Source organism: Fragaria vesca, linkage group LG2 (genome assembly GCF_000184155.1).
Source record: "Fragaria vesca subsp. vesca linkage group LG2, FraVesHawaii_1.0, whole genome shotgun sequence".
In the NCBI taxonomy this organism is placed as follows: Eukaryota; Viridiplantae; Streptophyta; class Magnoliopsida; order Rosales; family Rosaceae; genus Fragaria; species Fragaria vesca.
The window spans coordinates 17,310,732-17,325,223 of NC_020492.1; the positions used below are offsets into that span (position 1 = coordinate 17,310,732).

The 14,492-nt window shown below is 36.7% G+C and overlaps 1 protein-coding gene across 1 annotated transcript; it reads right to left on the reverse strand.

Moving 5' to 3' along the window:
* Positions 1-962: 962 nt before the first annotated feature.
* Positions 963-11,477, reverse strand: LOC101309692. Its single transcript, XM_004290673.1, has 10 exons — positions 11,313-11,477; positions 11,098-11,187; positions 6,456-6,582; positions 5,020-5,149; positions 4,526-4,571; positions 4,034-4,148; positions 3,761-3,828; positions 2,842-3,483; positions 2,641-2,745; positions 963-1,354 (listed from the first exon to the last, which is right to left on the reverse strand). Exons 4-10 carry the CDS (start codon positions 5,088-5,090, stop codon positions 1,025-1,027), a joined length of 1,377 nt encoding a protein of 458 aa, XP_004290721.1. The 5' UTR covers positions 5,091-5,149; positions 6,456-6,582; positions 11,098-11,187; positions 11,313-11,477; the 3' UTR covers positions 963-1,024.
* Positions 11,478-14,492: the final 3,015 nt, after the last annotated feature.

Consider the following 14,492-nt stretch of genomic DNA (forward strand, 5'->3'; position numbering starts at 1 on the left):
CAGATGTGTTTAAGTCCAAATCAGTTCCAACAATCTCCCACTTGGGCTAACACTATCTATAAACTAATCAATGAACATTTCAATGTAAAAAGGACAACTAAAGAGCGCGCTGAAGCAAAAGAAACTCATAGTTCATTTGGCTTTGTCAATATGCAACATCTGTTGCAGAACCAAGAACCATAGAAGATAAAAAATAATTAACATGGCTAGAGATCACATACAACAAACATTGCACTCACATAAGCTCATGAGTGATAGGGTGAGAATTTTTGACTTGTATATCTCTCTGAGATCGATGTCAAAACTCACAGTCCAAAAACTTAATGATTTCAAAACTTCGATTCATAAAATCGACCTAAGCTTTGATTCTTTTAGGAGCCGCCCTAAAATATAATGGCTCGACTAGATATGGTTTGGTTTTGTATGTTTTGAATGTTTAGAAGAAATTTCATAAAAGTGAAACAATTAGCATATATACATTCTCACGTAGTGCAACATAAAATATTTTCTTCGGGATTTGAAATCCTTAAAAAAGCATCAGTATGTATTGATGGAGATAGTGATTCCATTAGCTACTCGATCTCTCTTTTCTGTATTCCTCAATTCAACAAGAACTATTTTTTTTTTTTGTTATATTGTCTCTTTTGGATTGTTGTTTTGATGATTATTCATAAGATTTTCCTTTGAAGTTCAACATTTTATATCAAGTTGAAACTTAATCTAGAAGCTCTCACCATTTTTCAGTCAATATATAGTGTGCATGGCTTCAGTTACATCCCCAATAATATTCAAATTAATTTGAAATTTTTTAACCCCAAGCAATCTAGACATGAAATCTAAAAGAAAATATAAAAAGAGAACGACAGTTGTGAAAAGTTCAAAAGTTACAGAAAAGAGAAGACTGTTGTCAAGCATGCATATTATACAAAGTGTACAACTGCAGAAACTCTGTTCAGATAACTTCCTGAACAGATTTATTATTCTGTACATTTGCAATGTACCTTTTACAAGTAGATGCATCTTGTCAAGCCAAGAACCTCTCTAACAAGTTACCAAAGAAGAAGCTTGTCTTTGCCCATCCACTAGTATCAGGTGTCTCAGGTGCCTTAGAACTCGTTGGAACTTTCTTCACATTGAACATCATTGTGTGTCCAATTTCTTTACGAAGAGCTTCGATTTTTTGTATGTCCACTGAGTTCCCTGAAGAATCTCTAACATAAAATACATTCATTGCTTGTTCACCAATGGTTGAGACGCCTGCTCTTATAACTGATAACCCATTCTCCCTCAGGATCCTTGTTACTTCTGATAGCAGGCCTACCCTATCCTTTGCACATAGCTCTAGCCTAAGCCCCTGAATGTCATTGAAATTTAATCCATTAATTCTATCAAAACTCAAGATACATATCTTTCTTCTATCCAGCATCAATTAGAGCTTCAAAATATTAATATGCATTGATACAAGTGAATAGTGCAATGTGCGTGGCTGCTTATGATGGCTAAACTTAGTCTGTTTTGAACTTTCAAGCAGACAATGATAGATTTTCGATTGCAATCACCTTGTTTAATGGATTCATTTCGAAAATTATATGTAATCGTCTTGTACAGACCGGCGTTTGAACTTTGAAGAACTTCAGTAGGGAATTTTGTATAATTAATGAATGAGAAAGCAGAAAAGCCAAAAGTGAAGTTCGTATGCCCATTCCAGTCTCGTCTAACATTGCTAACTCCCCCTTCTGATAACACTAGATTAATTATGAGTTATGACAAATTTAAGAATTTAGTCTCCACTAATCTTCATGATACTGGAAAAATGCCGATTATCAGAAAACTTTAGTGCCTAACTGTGATCTTAAATGTAATTAGCTGTGCATACTGCATATATATGTATTTATATCCTTCTAAGAGACGCTTAAGGTAGTTGCCTGCATATATAATAACCATTTGTTCAAATGAAAGATTATTCAAAACACTGTACAGTAATCTGCTAGATGCATGCTTTCTTGATTCAATTGCGTTTATTCCTCTAATTTGTTTATTTCTTTTATTTTTCTGAGATTTCATTTCCAGGTTTTAAATAGTAGCTTTTATTTTAGGCATTAGAGAAGGGTCTTACCATATAATCACTGTTTATGACAGTATTCTTTCAGATCTTTTTGGGACGTGACAAAGAAAGATTCAGGAGCTATTGATAGTTTGATTCTAGTGAGTAGACACACAAAGCAGACTAGAATTGACAAAAAGAAGACTACACATACAAAGAAGACTATATACGTACATTCAACAAAATTAAAAATATTTATAGAGTAAAATGACACCGTTTCATGATCAGATGCTGATGATTACCATGGCTGATAAGGAAAGCCGGATAGTTGCATTTTATGGACAAATTTTCCTGTCAATGCACTCAAAACACGTTTTGTAATCTCTAATGAACATTACATAGTCCATTTCTATGGTGATATATATTCTTGACTACAGAGGATTAATATTAAGTTTAGTTTAAGATTGATCAGCTAGCTGTTCATAATTGATATAGCAGTAGTTTCACTAGCTAGGTTCCTCTTTCTTCCACATTTTGTTAGGGATTTGAGATTAGGAAGATAGTATATCTGTAAATTATAGTTGTTTTTCACTAACCTCGCTTACTCTTCTACGAATTGCAGCATCAATACATTTGACTACCCTTTCCTTCTCACCTTCGGTATCAAGGGTGCAACCATCCATGTGACGAATATAATACTCCTGCAATCAATTATATGCATCATTTCTATTGCTATAATGATCATATCTTTGAGAGTATATATTGAAGATGATACAAATTATGTGTATGGTATGTACCTGTGATGCATATGGACCATCAGACGAGATGGTGGCATGGAAAACAACATATTCCATATCAGTGAGTGTGCATACGATGTCAAACATAAGTTTTGCACGATCTTTGCACCGGACACTGACCACCGAGTATCCCTTTTCTTCCCAACGCTCAATGGTGATCTTTGGTTGGAAACAGGCAGGAAAATCAACCTCATTTGATAATCCACCACCACCGCCACCGCCATGGCCGCCACTGCCCTCATAATCTCTGTCAGCAAACAACATCTGGTGGAGCCGTCTATCCACATGAGTGAACCCCATAGAGAAACTTGTGTGACCTACATTGTCATCATCTTCGCACCCACGTAAGATGTTCTTGAGTCTCTCTTCAATAGTCGATAATCTGGTTGGATGGTCCACAGGCTGGGATGTGGTATCGTTAACATAAAGAACACAGGCTATTCTTCTGTTGTGTGTCCATACTTCAGCAGCAACTACGTTAAAGTGCAGATCGGCAAGAACAGCAGAGATCTCAGATAAGAGACCTGGACGGTCTCTTCCAATTAGCTCAATGGCTGTGTGATCACCTACAGAATGCACTCCAACCCTTTTTCCTGGCCAAGTCTTCACTACTTCTGTGGTATCCCCCTTTGGTCCTAAAGCCTATTCATGCCACAAATCATAGACAACATTGCTCTTAATACCATCACATGAAAGCAACCCCTTATGCAGGCTGCTTGGGGAAATGGTGAGGCTTGGCTTAATATTCAAGCCTGCATTTTCTATAAAATGAAATTATTACATCCAGTTTGGAACTATGATAAAGGTGATATGGTTAACATTTGCGGTTTGCTAGCCACTGATGTAGGTCAATATTGGAGTGCATAAGCATAAAAAAAACATATGTTGCAATAGTAGAGCAATAGTGGTAGGGGTTTACCTTCTCAATGTGATCAATGGTTTTTCTGTCCGTAATCTGCTTTCCTTGTTGATCGGTGACGTGAAACACTGTTGAAAATATATGGAAATGTCATGTTTCATCACTTCAAGAAAAACTTAAGAGCCGAAGAGTAGTTGCCAAGAGTGGATAATCCAATTCTCCTATGTTGAACTATCTTACACAACATTTGATTTCTTTCTAGAGAGGAGAAATTGCCATAACATAGTATCGATCATGACTCTCATTTTAGCAGTTACAGAAGAATATACGTACCGTCCATGAACCATCCACCATCAGAGGAGATATAGGCTTTAGTGATTATGAGGTCAAGGTCTGTCAGTACTTGAACAACTTCAAGCAGAATTCCCGGCTTATTGACACTATCAACCTACAAAGACAAATACACTAATTTCAACATGCATGGTGTATTATATATCTTCTACACATGGATTCTGGAATATATAAACATGAAGCAAGTCCTGTATGTTGTGTTGATCAATATATACAGTAAGATGTATACCTAACAAGTATATTGTATATATGTATATGTTTTCATGCAAAGCTCTGAATCGAACAATATAATGTTTAATGCATTACCGAAAAATACTACTGGAATTTTATATAATGCTTTAGAGGTAACTTTCATATGAGTAAAGAAAGAAAAGAATTCATTGTATTCAGCTACGTATTACGTATGTACCGATTGCAGGACTTTATATATATGTCAGTAGAACCACAACTGTAATGACTCTAAGCGAAAATCACCTTGACTAGGGTACAGTCACTGCAGCTCGAGTTGTCCACACAGACCCTGCAAACATATTATGTAGAGATTTGAACTATGTACCAAGAGGTGCTAATTAGTCACTGTATTCAATAACAGCTTACTAGCAGCTGTCTAGCACACGTCAAACAACAACTGCCATCTCTTTGAAGCATTTCTTTAAACATCTTGCCGTCTTAAAATTGAAGTTTTACTCAAATTCATTCTTGGAGAAAGGCTGGGTTCAGAGACCCATCCCCAATTAATACCGGCAATCCAGCATACAGAGATCACAATAGCAGACATGAGGTTTTGATGAATTAGATGTCAAAGTATATTGTTTCCTACTGCTTTCATATTCAAGAACACATATTAATTAAGTGATTTAAGTCCCTACCCATCAACGTAGCCATTACCGCTAAAATGATGGTAATGGAGCACTAGGTTGCTGAACTGTGAAACAAAACTACTCTAGTGGTACGTGCATGATTCTAACCTTGGAGGATTGATTCTTGTGCTCAGGTTTTCATACTCAGGATCAAAGTATGGCGAACAAACTCTTGCCATTTAATGAAGTCGATCAAAATTGAAGTATGGCCAACGTGCAATAAACCAGAAGTACCTTCCTGTGACACAGAGGATATCAGAGTGCAAAAGTTAGCTAGACAATTAAAATCGAAACACAAACACCTAGATGCACCAGGAAAAGAGATTGCAGATGAAGGCCAGCACATTCAATGTCATATATGAAACAACATTGTAAAGTGCCTCCAAATAGAGTTCATCTCGTCCAAAAACAGTAGTATAAAGTATAAACTGGTTTGATGTTAAAAAAAAGAAAAAAAAGAGACATGTAACACAAGAAAATCAGTTCTTCCCTCACTGGTTTGATATTTACGTACAAACCAGAGATTAACATTCATGCATAAAGAACAGTACCTGGTTCTCAATGTTCCTATATTATTATGATGTTCTTGATTCAAAGTCTTTCTACTTGTTTACAAAGCATTAGAGGGGGTAACTCTTGGCAGACCTCAAAAATCACGCTCATAATAGGACAAAATAAATGGAGGAGGCACAATTCGTCTGTTTTTGCTATATTGGTTTGTTTCCTTGATATTAGACGATTTTTGTATTATATGGCTGGCATTGGCCTAGCCTAGTCCTCTAGCTTATTTTACATTTTTTATTTTTTCAATAAATTTTCGTAGGAGGACGATGTTAGTCTCTCTACGCTTACCCAAAAAAAAAAAGGGGTAACTCTTGCAAATACGCTCTTACATTTTCAAGATTTTGTTCACTTCTTCTTTCTTTTTTTTTTTTTTTTTGGTAAAACGATTTTTGTTCACTTTAAATCCTTGGAATTGTATGCCTGAATGAATTTATTCTCAGTGTAGGTTTATAATTTTGATTTTAGAATTACTGAAGTGCAAATGGACAGCAAAATAATTGTAAAAATTATTGCGTCTCTAGCTATCTTAAGTATCTTCTCTCCTTCCTCACCACCATCTCTGGTATTTCTTCTTTCTATTGGTCTATCTAGGTAACTCAGTTTTTCCCTGATCTACCTCCTGTATATGGTGGCTTTTCTCTGCCATTTAGAATCCGATTACGACTTCTTCGCTTTTGGGCGGGATCTCATTGATCGAATTCTATTGCTTTCTGGTTATGTTTGGTTCCTTCAACATACATGAGGGTCTCATTATGTCTTGTTTGGTTGCATGGATCATTAGCGAGCGATCTATGGAGTACTGATGGACCGCATCGATCGATCCCTCATAGGAGAAAACGCAAATGTATTTCTAGTTTTTTACTCATGTACTGAACCTCTGCATGCACTGTACTAAATTTCTTGTGGATTTTTCTTTTTGAGTAACTAACTTTCTTGAGGATTTTATAGAGAAATCATGTGACATGTATATATACGTGTACCTTGCGTTGCCTGTGCACAAGAGACTTGGGAATGTCGACGACAGCAAAGAACCACCCCAAAAGAGGTTTTTGTAGGTGTTGATGATCGAGAGGTACGTACTCACACAGTCACACTGGTAAAAATAACCTGCGCACAAAATGACAATATCATCAGCACAGCTGCAATACAAGTTAAGGTTTCATCAACTGGGCACTGAGATAGTCAAATATACACAATATTGCACGATATAGTTATATATACTCTAGCTTTAATTTAACTAAGCAGTGAGCATGAAACTGTTAATTAAACTGGTTTCATTGTCTTGATTTTAACACGAAAATACTCACAAAACTAATTGAAGAGAGAAGTATCAAATACAACAGGGAGTTAAGTAAATCAAAACTCTTAGCTAGCTAGAGATCATACTGAAAGAGACAACTGCAGACTCAAAATTGATTAATTTGAATCGATGTAAAGACCCAATTACTTACACCAGTTATCATACTGCCCGCATGACCTTTTCTTGCTTTTAGAATAAGAAAAATAGGAAGTTCAAGATCCAAATCTCATATGGAGATCAATAAGTTTGTAAACATATTACATATACTTACTCATTTTCATCTTGGTTAGGTCTTTAACAGTAAAAAGTTGACATGCATGACATATATAAACGCGTCACATAGTCATGTGTGAGCAAAACACACGTTTAGTGATGTAGAACAGATGGAAATAGAGATCAAAGAGCAGATTGATCGAAACAAGTCCAAACCCAGTTTGCTTCAGATTTGGCATTCAGTGTCTGATTGATCATTATAATACCTTTCTGGAAACGGAACGGCTCAACGATCAAACTCGTCGCTTTGCCACGACGTATGGGTTTTTTAGGCCATCCGAGTCCGTTTAGGCCTCCAAAATACAGATTTACTTCTTTTCAGCAATTATTTTTAATAGTTTGTTTTGGATTTGGTTTTCTTTTAATCCATGGGCTTTTAGCTAGGCTTGGATGTTAGTTGGCCTAGGGTTTATTTGCTCCTTTATAAGGACTTTTTATCAGTTGTAGTCATCAGCTTTTGATTAATAAAAACTTTTGAGATTTTCTCAATTTTTCTGGTGGATTCCAGATTCTCTCGTGGATTCAAGAAAATCAAACTTGTGGATTCAAGTCGCCGTTAGTGGATTCCAACGTTTATATTTCCATTGCATCAATTGGTAATCAAAGCAGGATTTTTTTTTTCCTAGTGGTTATGGACTCGTAGTCATGGGTGATCAAGTTCTTGTTACCCGCCAACCTCAACAACACTGGTCGTAGAATATCTATCCAAAATTGAAGAGGAACATACCAAGGGATTCGCCCTAGGTTAACCTCATCAATTCAATTCAAAAAAAAGAAAAAAGAAGAAGAAGAAGAAGGAAGCTAGCATGGAACATTGGGTATTCACATCGCCAGATTATGACGACCTTCAAACAACATGTTTCATCAAAGACAAGGTATGGTCGGCAATAATTGATAGTAGCCTGCAAGAGAATTTTACAACAAGTAAGGTTGTTGATTACCTTCAATTACCGACAATGAAGCTGAGCGATCCGTATTGGATTAATGGTCATGCACAAGTAACATAGGTTTGTAAAGTTCATATCTCTATAGGAGAATTTTATAACGATGAGCTCACTTGTCCTGTGATTGACATGGACGACACTGATGTGCTTTTCGGAAGACCATACCTATTTAATTAGGTGGGAGTCGCGCAAGATTAAAATCAAGCCTTTAGCGAAAGAAGTCTCACAAGAAACCAACCATGATGATCAAGAGGTTAAAGAAGAAAGAGCTTGTTTTGACATGATTATCCACATTGAAGAAACCTTGCAGCCACAAATAATTTGTTCAGATGTCTTCCAAGAATGCAATCTTGAGAGCCAAGGAGAATCTATTCAAGTTGCCTATGATGAACTCATTTATGGCATGGGATTCATGATTGTGCCATCAAAATATGCAAAAAATCATACCAGCAATCCACATGTTCAATTGTCTAATATTTTATTGGATTTTCCTCCTACAAAATCTTGTTTTTCATTCAAGATGAACTCGAGGTCGAGTTCTTTCGTAGTGGAGGAGACTGATGTAGAACGATAATGGGCCAAATTTAGACAGAAAAAAATAAAAGTCAAGAAGCGGTGAATAATAAAAAATAATAAGATCGGTAATTCTCGTATCATGAGGTTGTTAGCCGCTGGAATATTCAAGAAGATGTTGTTTTGCACTTTTCGAGTTTGTCGCGCAAAATTTATTATAAATCTGATTTGAAGTAACTTTTACCATCTGTTCTACATCAGATGATGATTTCAAACAGGTTTGGGAGCAGTGTGTTAGCAAGAAACAACCAATTGCTGGTTTTCTTATCAATGAAGGATATATGTTTCGAGACAACCAGTTATGTGTACCCAAATCTTCTTTTTACATGGGGGAGGATAATATGGTCACTTTGGAAAAGACAAGACAACTGCAACCTTGGAGGCTAGGAGCGTTATTACTAGCCTCAGTTAAAGCGAGACGTCAACAATATTGTCAGGAAGTGCTATGTTTTGTTAGGTATCTAAGGGTCGGTCCCAAAATAATGGTCTTTACATGCATTTACCTGTTCCTGATGAATTTTGGCATGATGTTTCTATGGATTTTGTGTTGGGTTTACCTCGAACTTAAAGAGGGGTGGATTCTGTGTTTGTGGTGGTAGATAGATTTTCAAAGATGTCACAATTTATTAGTAAGAAAACTGCAGATGCTGCGAATATAGCCAAATTGTTTTTCATGAAGGTTGTTCGTTTGCATGGGGTGCTTAAGTCCATTAGCTCTGACCGTGATACGAAGTTTTGAGTCACTTCTGGTTAACATTGTGGAAGCAATTTGGGACAACCTTAAAGAGGAGTACTACAGTTCACCCCAAATAGATGGACAGATTGATGTTACAAATAGGAGTTTAGGTAATATGATTAGGAGTGTCTGTGGAGATAAGCCGAAGCAGTGGGACCTTGCCTTACTTTAGGTAGAATTTGCTTACAACAGTTCTATGCATAGTGCCATTGGTAAGTCACCTTTTTCTGTGGTCTACACTTCTGCCCCACGACATGTAGTTGATTTGACAAAGCTGTCAAAAGGACGAGGCGTTAGTGATGTTGTAGTTAAAATGGCTGAGGGTGTTTAGACAGTTCAAGAAGGGATAAAAGCAAAGTTGGAGAAGACAAACACCAAGTACAAGACTGTTGCAGACAAGTGTAGGCGTGTGAAGGTGTTTAATGAAGGGGATTCAGGCATGGTTTTTCTAAGGAAAAAGAGGTATTCCGTTGGCACATATAACAAGCTGAAACCCAGGAAATATGGACCATTCAAGGTACTGAAGAAGATTAATGATAATGCTTATGTTATTGATCTTCCTGCCTCTATGGGGATTTCAAATTTTTTTAATGTTGCTGATTTACATGAGTTTCATGAGGATGATTCTTCTTTTGGTGATAATAACTCGGGGTCGAGTTCTTCTGAAGTGGAGGAGACTGATGTAGAACATATGACAACAGAGATTGAACAGATTGATCGAAACAAGTCCAAACCCGGTTTGCCCCAGATTTGGTGTTCGGTGACCGATTGACAATTATAATACCTTTATGGAAGCGAAACGGCCCAAATGAACCAAACTCATCGCTTCGCCACGATGTATGGGCTTTTTAGGCCATCCGAATCCGTTTAGACCTCCAAAATGCAGATTTACTTCTTTTCAACAATTATTTTTAATAGTTTGTTTTGGATTTGGTTTTCTTTTAATCCATGAGCTTTTAGGCTTGGATGTTAGTTGCCCTAGGGTTTATTTGCTCCTTTATAAGGACCTTTTATCAATTATAGTCGTCAGCTTTTAATAAGCCTTTGAGATTTTCTTAACTTTTCTGGTGAATTCCAGATTTTCTCGTGGATTCGAGAAAACCAGACTTGTGGATTCAAGTTGCCGTTGGTGGATTCCAACGTTTATATTTCCACTGCATCATTTAGAGTTATTTATACTCATCTAAATAAACATAAGAGGCTTTGTACGTGATAACTAATTGGCCAATTGATGGTTAATGTTTTTTTTTCATAAAAAATTCATATAGTGGACTACTTCAAATAAGAATTATTTCATTTGAAAATTACAAAACCATTAAGGAAATGTATTTAGACTAAAAGAGAATAAGGAAAATGTATTTAGACTAAAAGAGAATAAGGAAGGAGAGAAAGAAAAGGGGAATAAAAGAGCCCCTGAAATTAACGTGTTAGAGGTGACATAAAGAGTTGATTCTGAACTTTATGCACCACCATCCGTATCTCCACCATCCCAGAATGCATCTTAAGTTCCACCCATCAACATGTCAATGGAACATGACCATTCATTCCGCTTTCGGATAGTTAATTTTAAACAGAAACTTTTTGAAAGTTTTTAGCACAAAATATAAAAGAAATTATGGGAATTATGGATGGCTAAAATGTAAATTTTCTGGAAGGCGATTTGTACTCGTGATCTTTTTCAACGAACTGTGAGGCTGTGAGAGAGTAAGCTATCTACACCATAACATGTGAATCCAAAGTTCCAAACTCAAAAGCTGAAAACTACAAATTCAGAGAAACCTTAGTCATGTACGTACCAGAGACATGTCATTCACTATTTATCTTTATCCCTCCAGCTAGCTATAGCTAGCTTCCAACTTAAGCAAAGATGGCCTCCAGATCTTGAACTGCAAAAGTAAAATAAGGAGCAAAAACATGAATAAACATAATTAGAAAAACCCAAGTACGTACATAATATGATCAGTAAGGAAAAGAAAGGGAAGAAGGAAAACATGAAATGAAACCCGCGTACCTTTAAAAAGGGTAGTAATTAAGTTCCTCCCAAGTCCAAGTTTGGAAGCAGGAATCAAAGAAGAATTCTTTACATGATGCAATGGTTGAACTAGCTACAGCTCAGAAATAATAGCAGCGAGAGAGAGAGAGAGAGAGAGAGAGAGAGCTAGGAATGAGAAGGAAGAGGGAGGAGGAGGTGGGGGTGGGTGCAGAGAGTGGTGGTGTTAATGGAAAGGGCGCAGAGAAGTAGTGTGTTTGTAGTGGTGGCTTTGTTGTCTACGTTGGAATACCACTATCATTTTTCTCTATCTGGCCGGGTTCTGCGTTTCTGTCTCTCTCTGTGTCTGTGGTGGTGTTAAAAATGAATGGATCTCAGTTGCCACTTGGGCATGGCGTGGCGTTGTGCGGCGAATAGTGCCTCGACCTGCTTTTTAAATTTTTAATTGTACTTTAATTATAAAAGATTAAAGATATTTAATTGATCCAATCATTTGATTAGGGTTTGGTTGGTCGAAATGACGCGGCGACCAAAACAGCAGCTTCTAGTTGCCCGGCTTCTTTTTCATTCTACTCTCCGCTGTTACGCGCGTGGGGCTATGTGTTTTGCTTTGCACAGACATTAAGGTCGCTCTCTCTTTGCATATAGAAACTAAGAACGTCTTCCAGGTCCTCTCGTGTTTCTCGCTGAATAAGTAAATATAAGAGCAACTTTAACAGATTCTTTATTTTAACTTTTAACTATTTTAAAGAGTATGTTTAGTTTTTATAATATTTTTGAAGCTACAACAGACTAGCCAAAGTTTAGCTATTATGACTTTTAGCTATCTCGCTAGCTAAATATAAAGAGCGAGATGACTCAGATGAGGCTAGTTATAATTTAATACATTTTTAAAGTGGCTAGCCAAAAATAACATTTTAGCTAATTTGGCTAAAATTTAACTCAAAAATAGTTGACATTGCTAAAGATGCTCTAAAGGTTTACACAGGATGGATCAAGAACCTGGCGACCTGGAGTTAGCCTAGGTTAGGATCAATCAAAGCTAAACTAAATCAAGGGGTTCGATTCTCCAATGAAAAACCTATGAAAAAGAACAAAAAGGGTTCCTTGAGTTAGCTTCCTAATTTGCTCATTAATTATTACAGATATAAAAGTGTTTAAATAAAAAAAAGTCCGCAAAGTATATTTTTAAATATACAAGTGTTGGTTAACCTTTCATATCGTAGCTTTTTAAGTTGTGGCTAGCAGCTGACATGTTTACTTTCATAGCTCTATGGAAGGCTCGGAATAAGCTAAGGTTTGATAATCGATCCCCTAATTTCTATACAATGTGTTGCTCAATTATGGCATGGATTCGTCAAATTAGCTTTTTTGCTCCTAGTCACTATAAGGGTGTTCTTGATGCCCGTTTATTGGCCTCTCTTGGAGTTACTCCTAAATGTGGTAAGACTCCTAGAATTCAACATGTCTTATGGCAGCCTCCGTTTTTTCCTTGGATCAAAGTAAACACAAACGGTCTAGCAAAAGATAATCTAGGTCCAGCAGCTTGTGAGGGTGTGTTTCGTGATGCTTCAGGTGAGTTTTTAAGGAGTTTTTGTCATTCGCTTGGATGAAATATTTCCTTTTATTCTGAGCTTTATGCTGTTATCTTGGCAATTGAAATTGCTCATGATAGAGGGTGGGTCTACTTATGGTTGGAAAGTGACTCTGTTAGTGTGGTAGCTTGCTTCTCTTCTAGATCTTTTTCTCCTCCATGGAACTTAAGAGTTCGTTAGAACAATTGTCTTTCTATAATCTGTCAAATGAACTTCTGTTGCAGTCATATTTTTAGAGAAGGAAATATGGTAGCTGACAAGATGGCAAACCTGGGGTTGTCAAATGCTTAATTTACTTGGTATGATAATCCTCCTATTGAGCTTCATGGTTTCTTGCACATGGATTATTTGGGTATCCCAAATTATCGGTTTTCATAGTGAGAAGATTGTCTGATTTTTATGGGTAGAATAAACAATGTCTTTTGGTATGTTGTTTTGGTTTGTAATTGGAATGGTTTTGGTTTAGTCCCCCATTCCTCACTTCATGTAATTTCTTTTGTTATTATAAATAATATAAAAAAATCTGATAAGGGACGGGCGGTGGGTTCCCTGTTGTAGCGGTCCCCTTCAGGGTAGAGTGGGTGCTCTGTTACCCACCAGACTGCTACAGAGGAGCTGATATCACCTAATCCTTGTCAATAATTTATAATAAAAAAAAAAAATGCTTGTGAATAATATCAAATAGCTTTTCGTCTTTTACCATATTAGTCTTTTTGGAAATTGACAAGTACGTATGGCCAAATTAAAGAAAGAAATGGATTGGTACACTCAATAATTAGGCGCGTGGGTTAAGTGCTCATGATTAAGTGGTATCATTGTCTTTGCTGGTAGATGGCATATATACTGTCACTGTGATCGTATGTATATGCCGGTTGTCCATGCATTTATGTTGTCTTCATCATCTGCTTACCTAGCGACAGCAAAGCTTTCGCGCGCTAAATAGACAACTCTACGCCTGTTCAAAAAAAAAAAAAAAAAATCCAGACAACTCTACGATATGACCAAGAAATTAAAAGGATACTGAAAAATACAAGTATACAACTCATCAAACATAGCTTTAGGTTTTAGTTAACTTAAATATGTAGTTCGATCTCAATGCACCTAATTAGGTAACTGCATGTCACTATATACCTAGACATGTACATACCTAACAAAAAATCAAACATATATAGCTGGAACACACTCCCTATAACACTCCCTATAGTCGAGCCAACCATCAGAGCAACCTCGAGCTTTAATTTAGTGACTAAAGCAACTGGATGGTAGCCTAGATAGTTCGACATATAAAGATGCATGCATATATATAAGATCGATCGGATGTTCAGAACTTGAGTGGTACCAGTCAAATTCCATGACGGTTGTAATAGTTTTTCTGTGAAACAATCGTCGACCCCCATTTAGAATTCATATTGATCTGCTGTCCGATAAATATTCGACTGTCCGAACCCTGGAGGAAGTACAAGGTACCCATCAACCCATGAACGCCTTTGGTTCATTCTTCTTGTTCGGCAGAGAAGCAAGACAACCTACATTATAATGATGTTGTGAGATTGTAGCGCTTCTGCATATCTGCAAAGATTGCAAGTAATCATGTAGCAAGCATAGT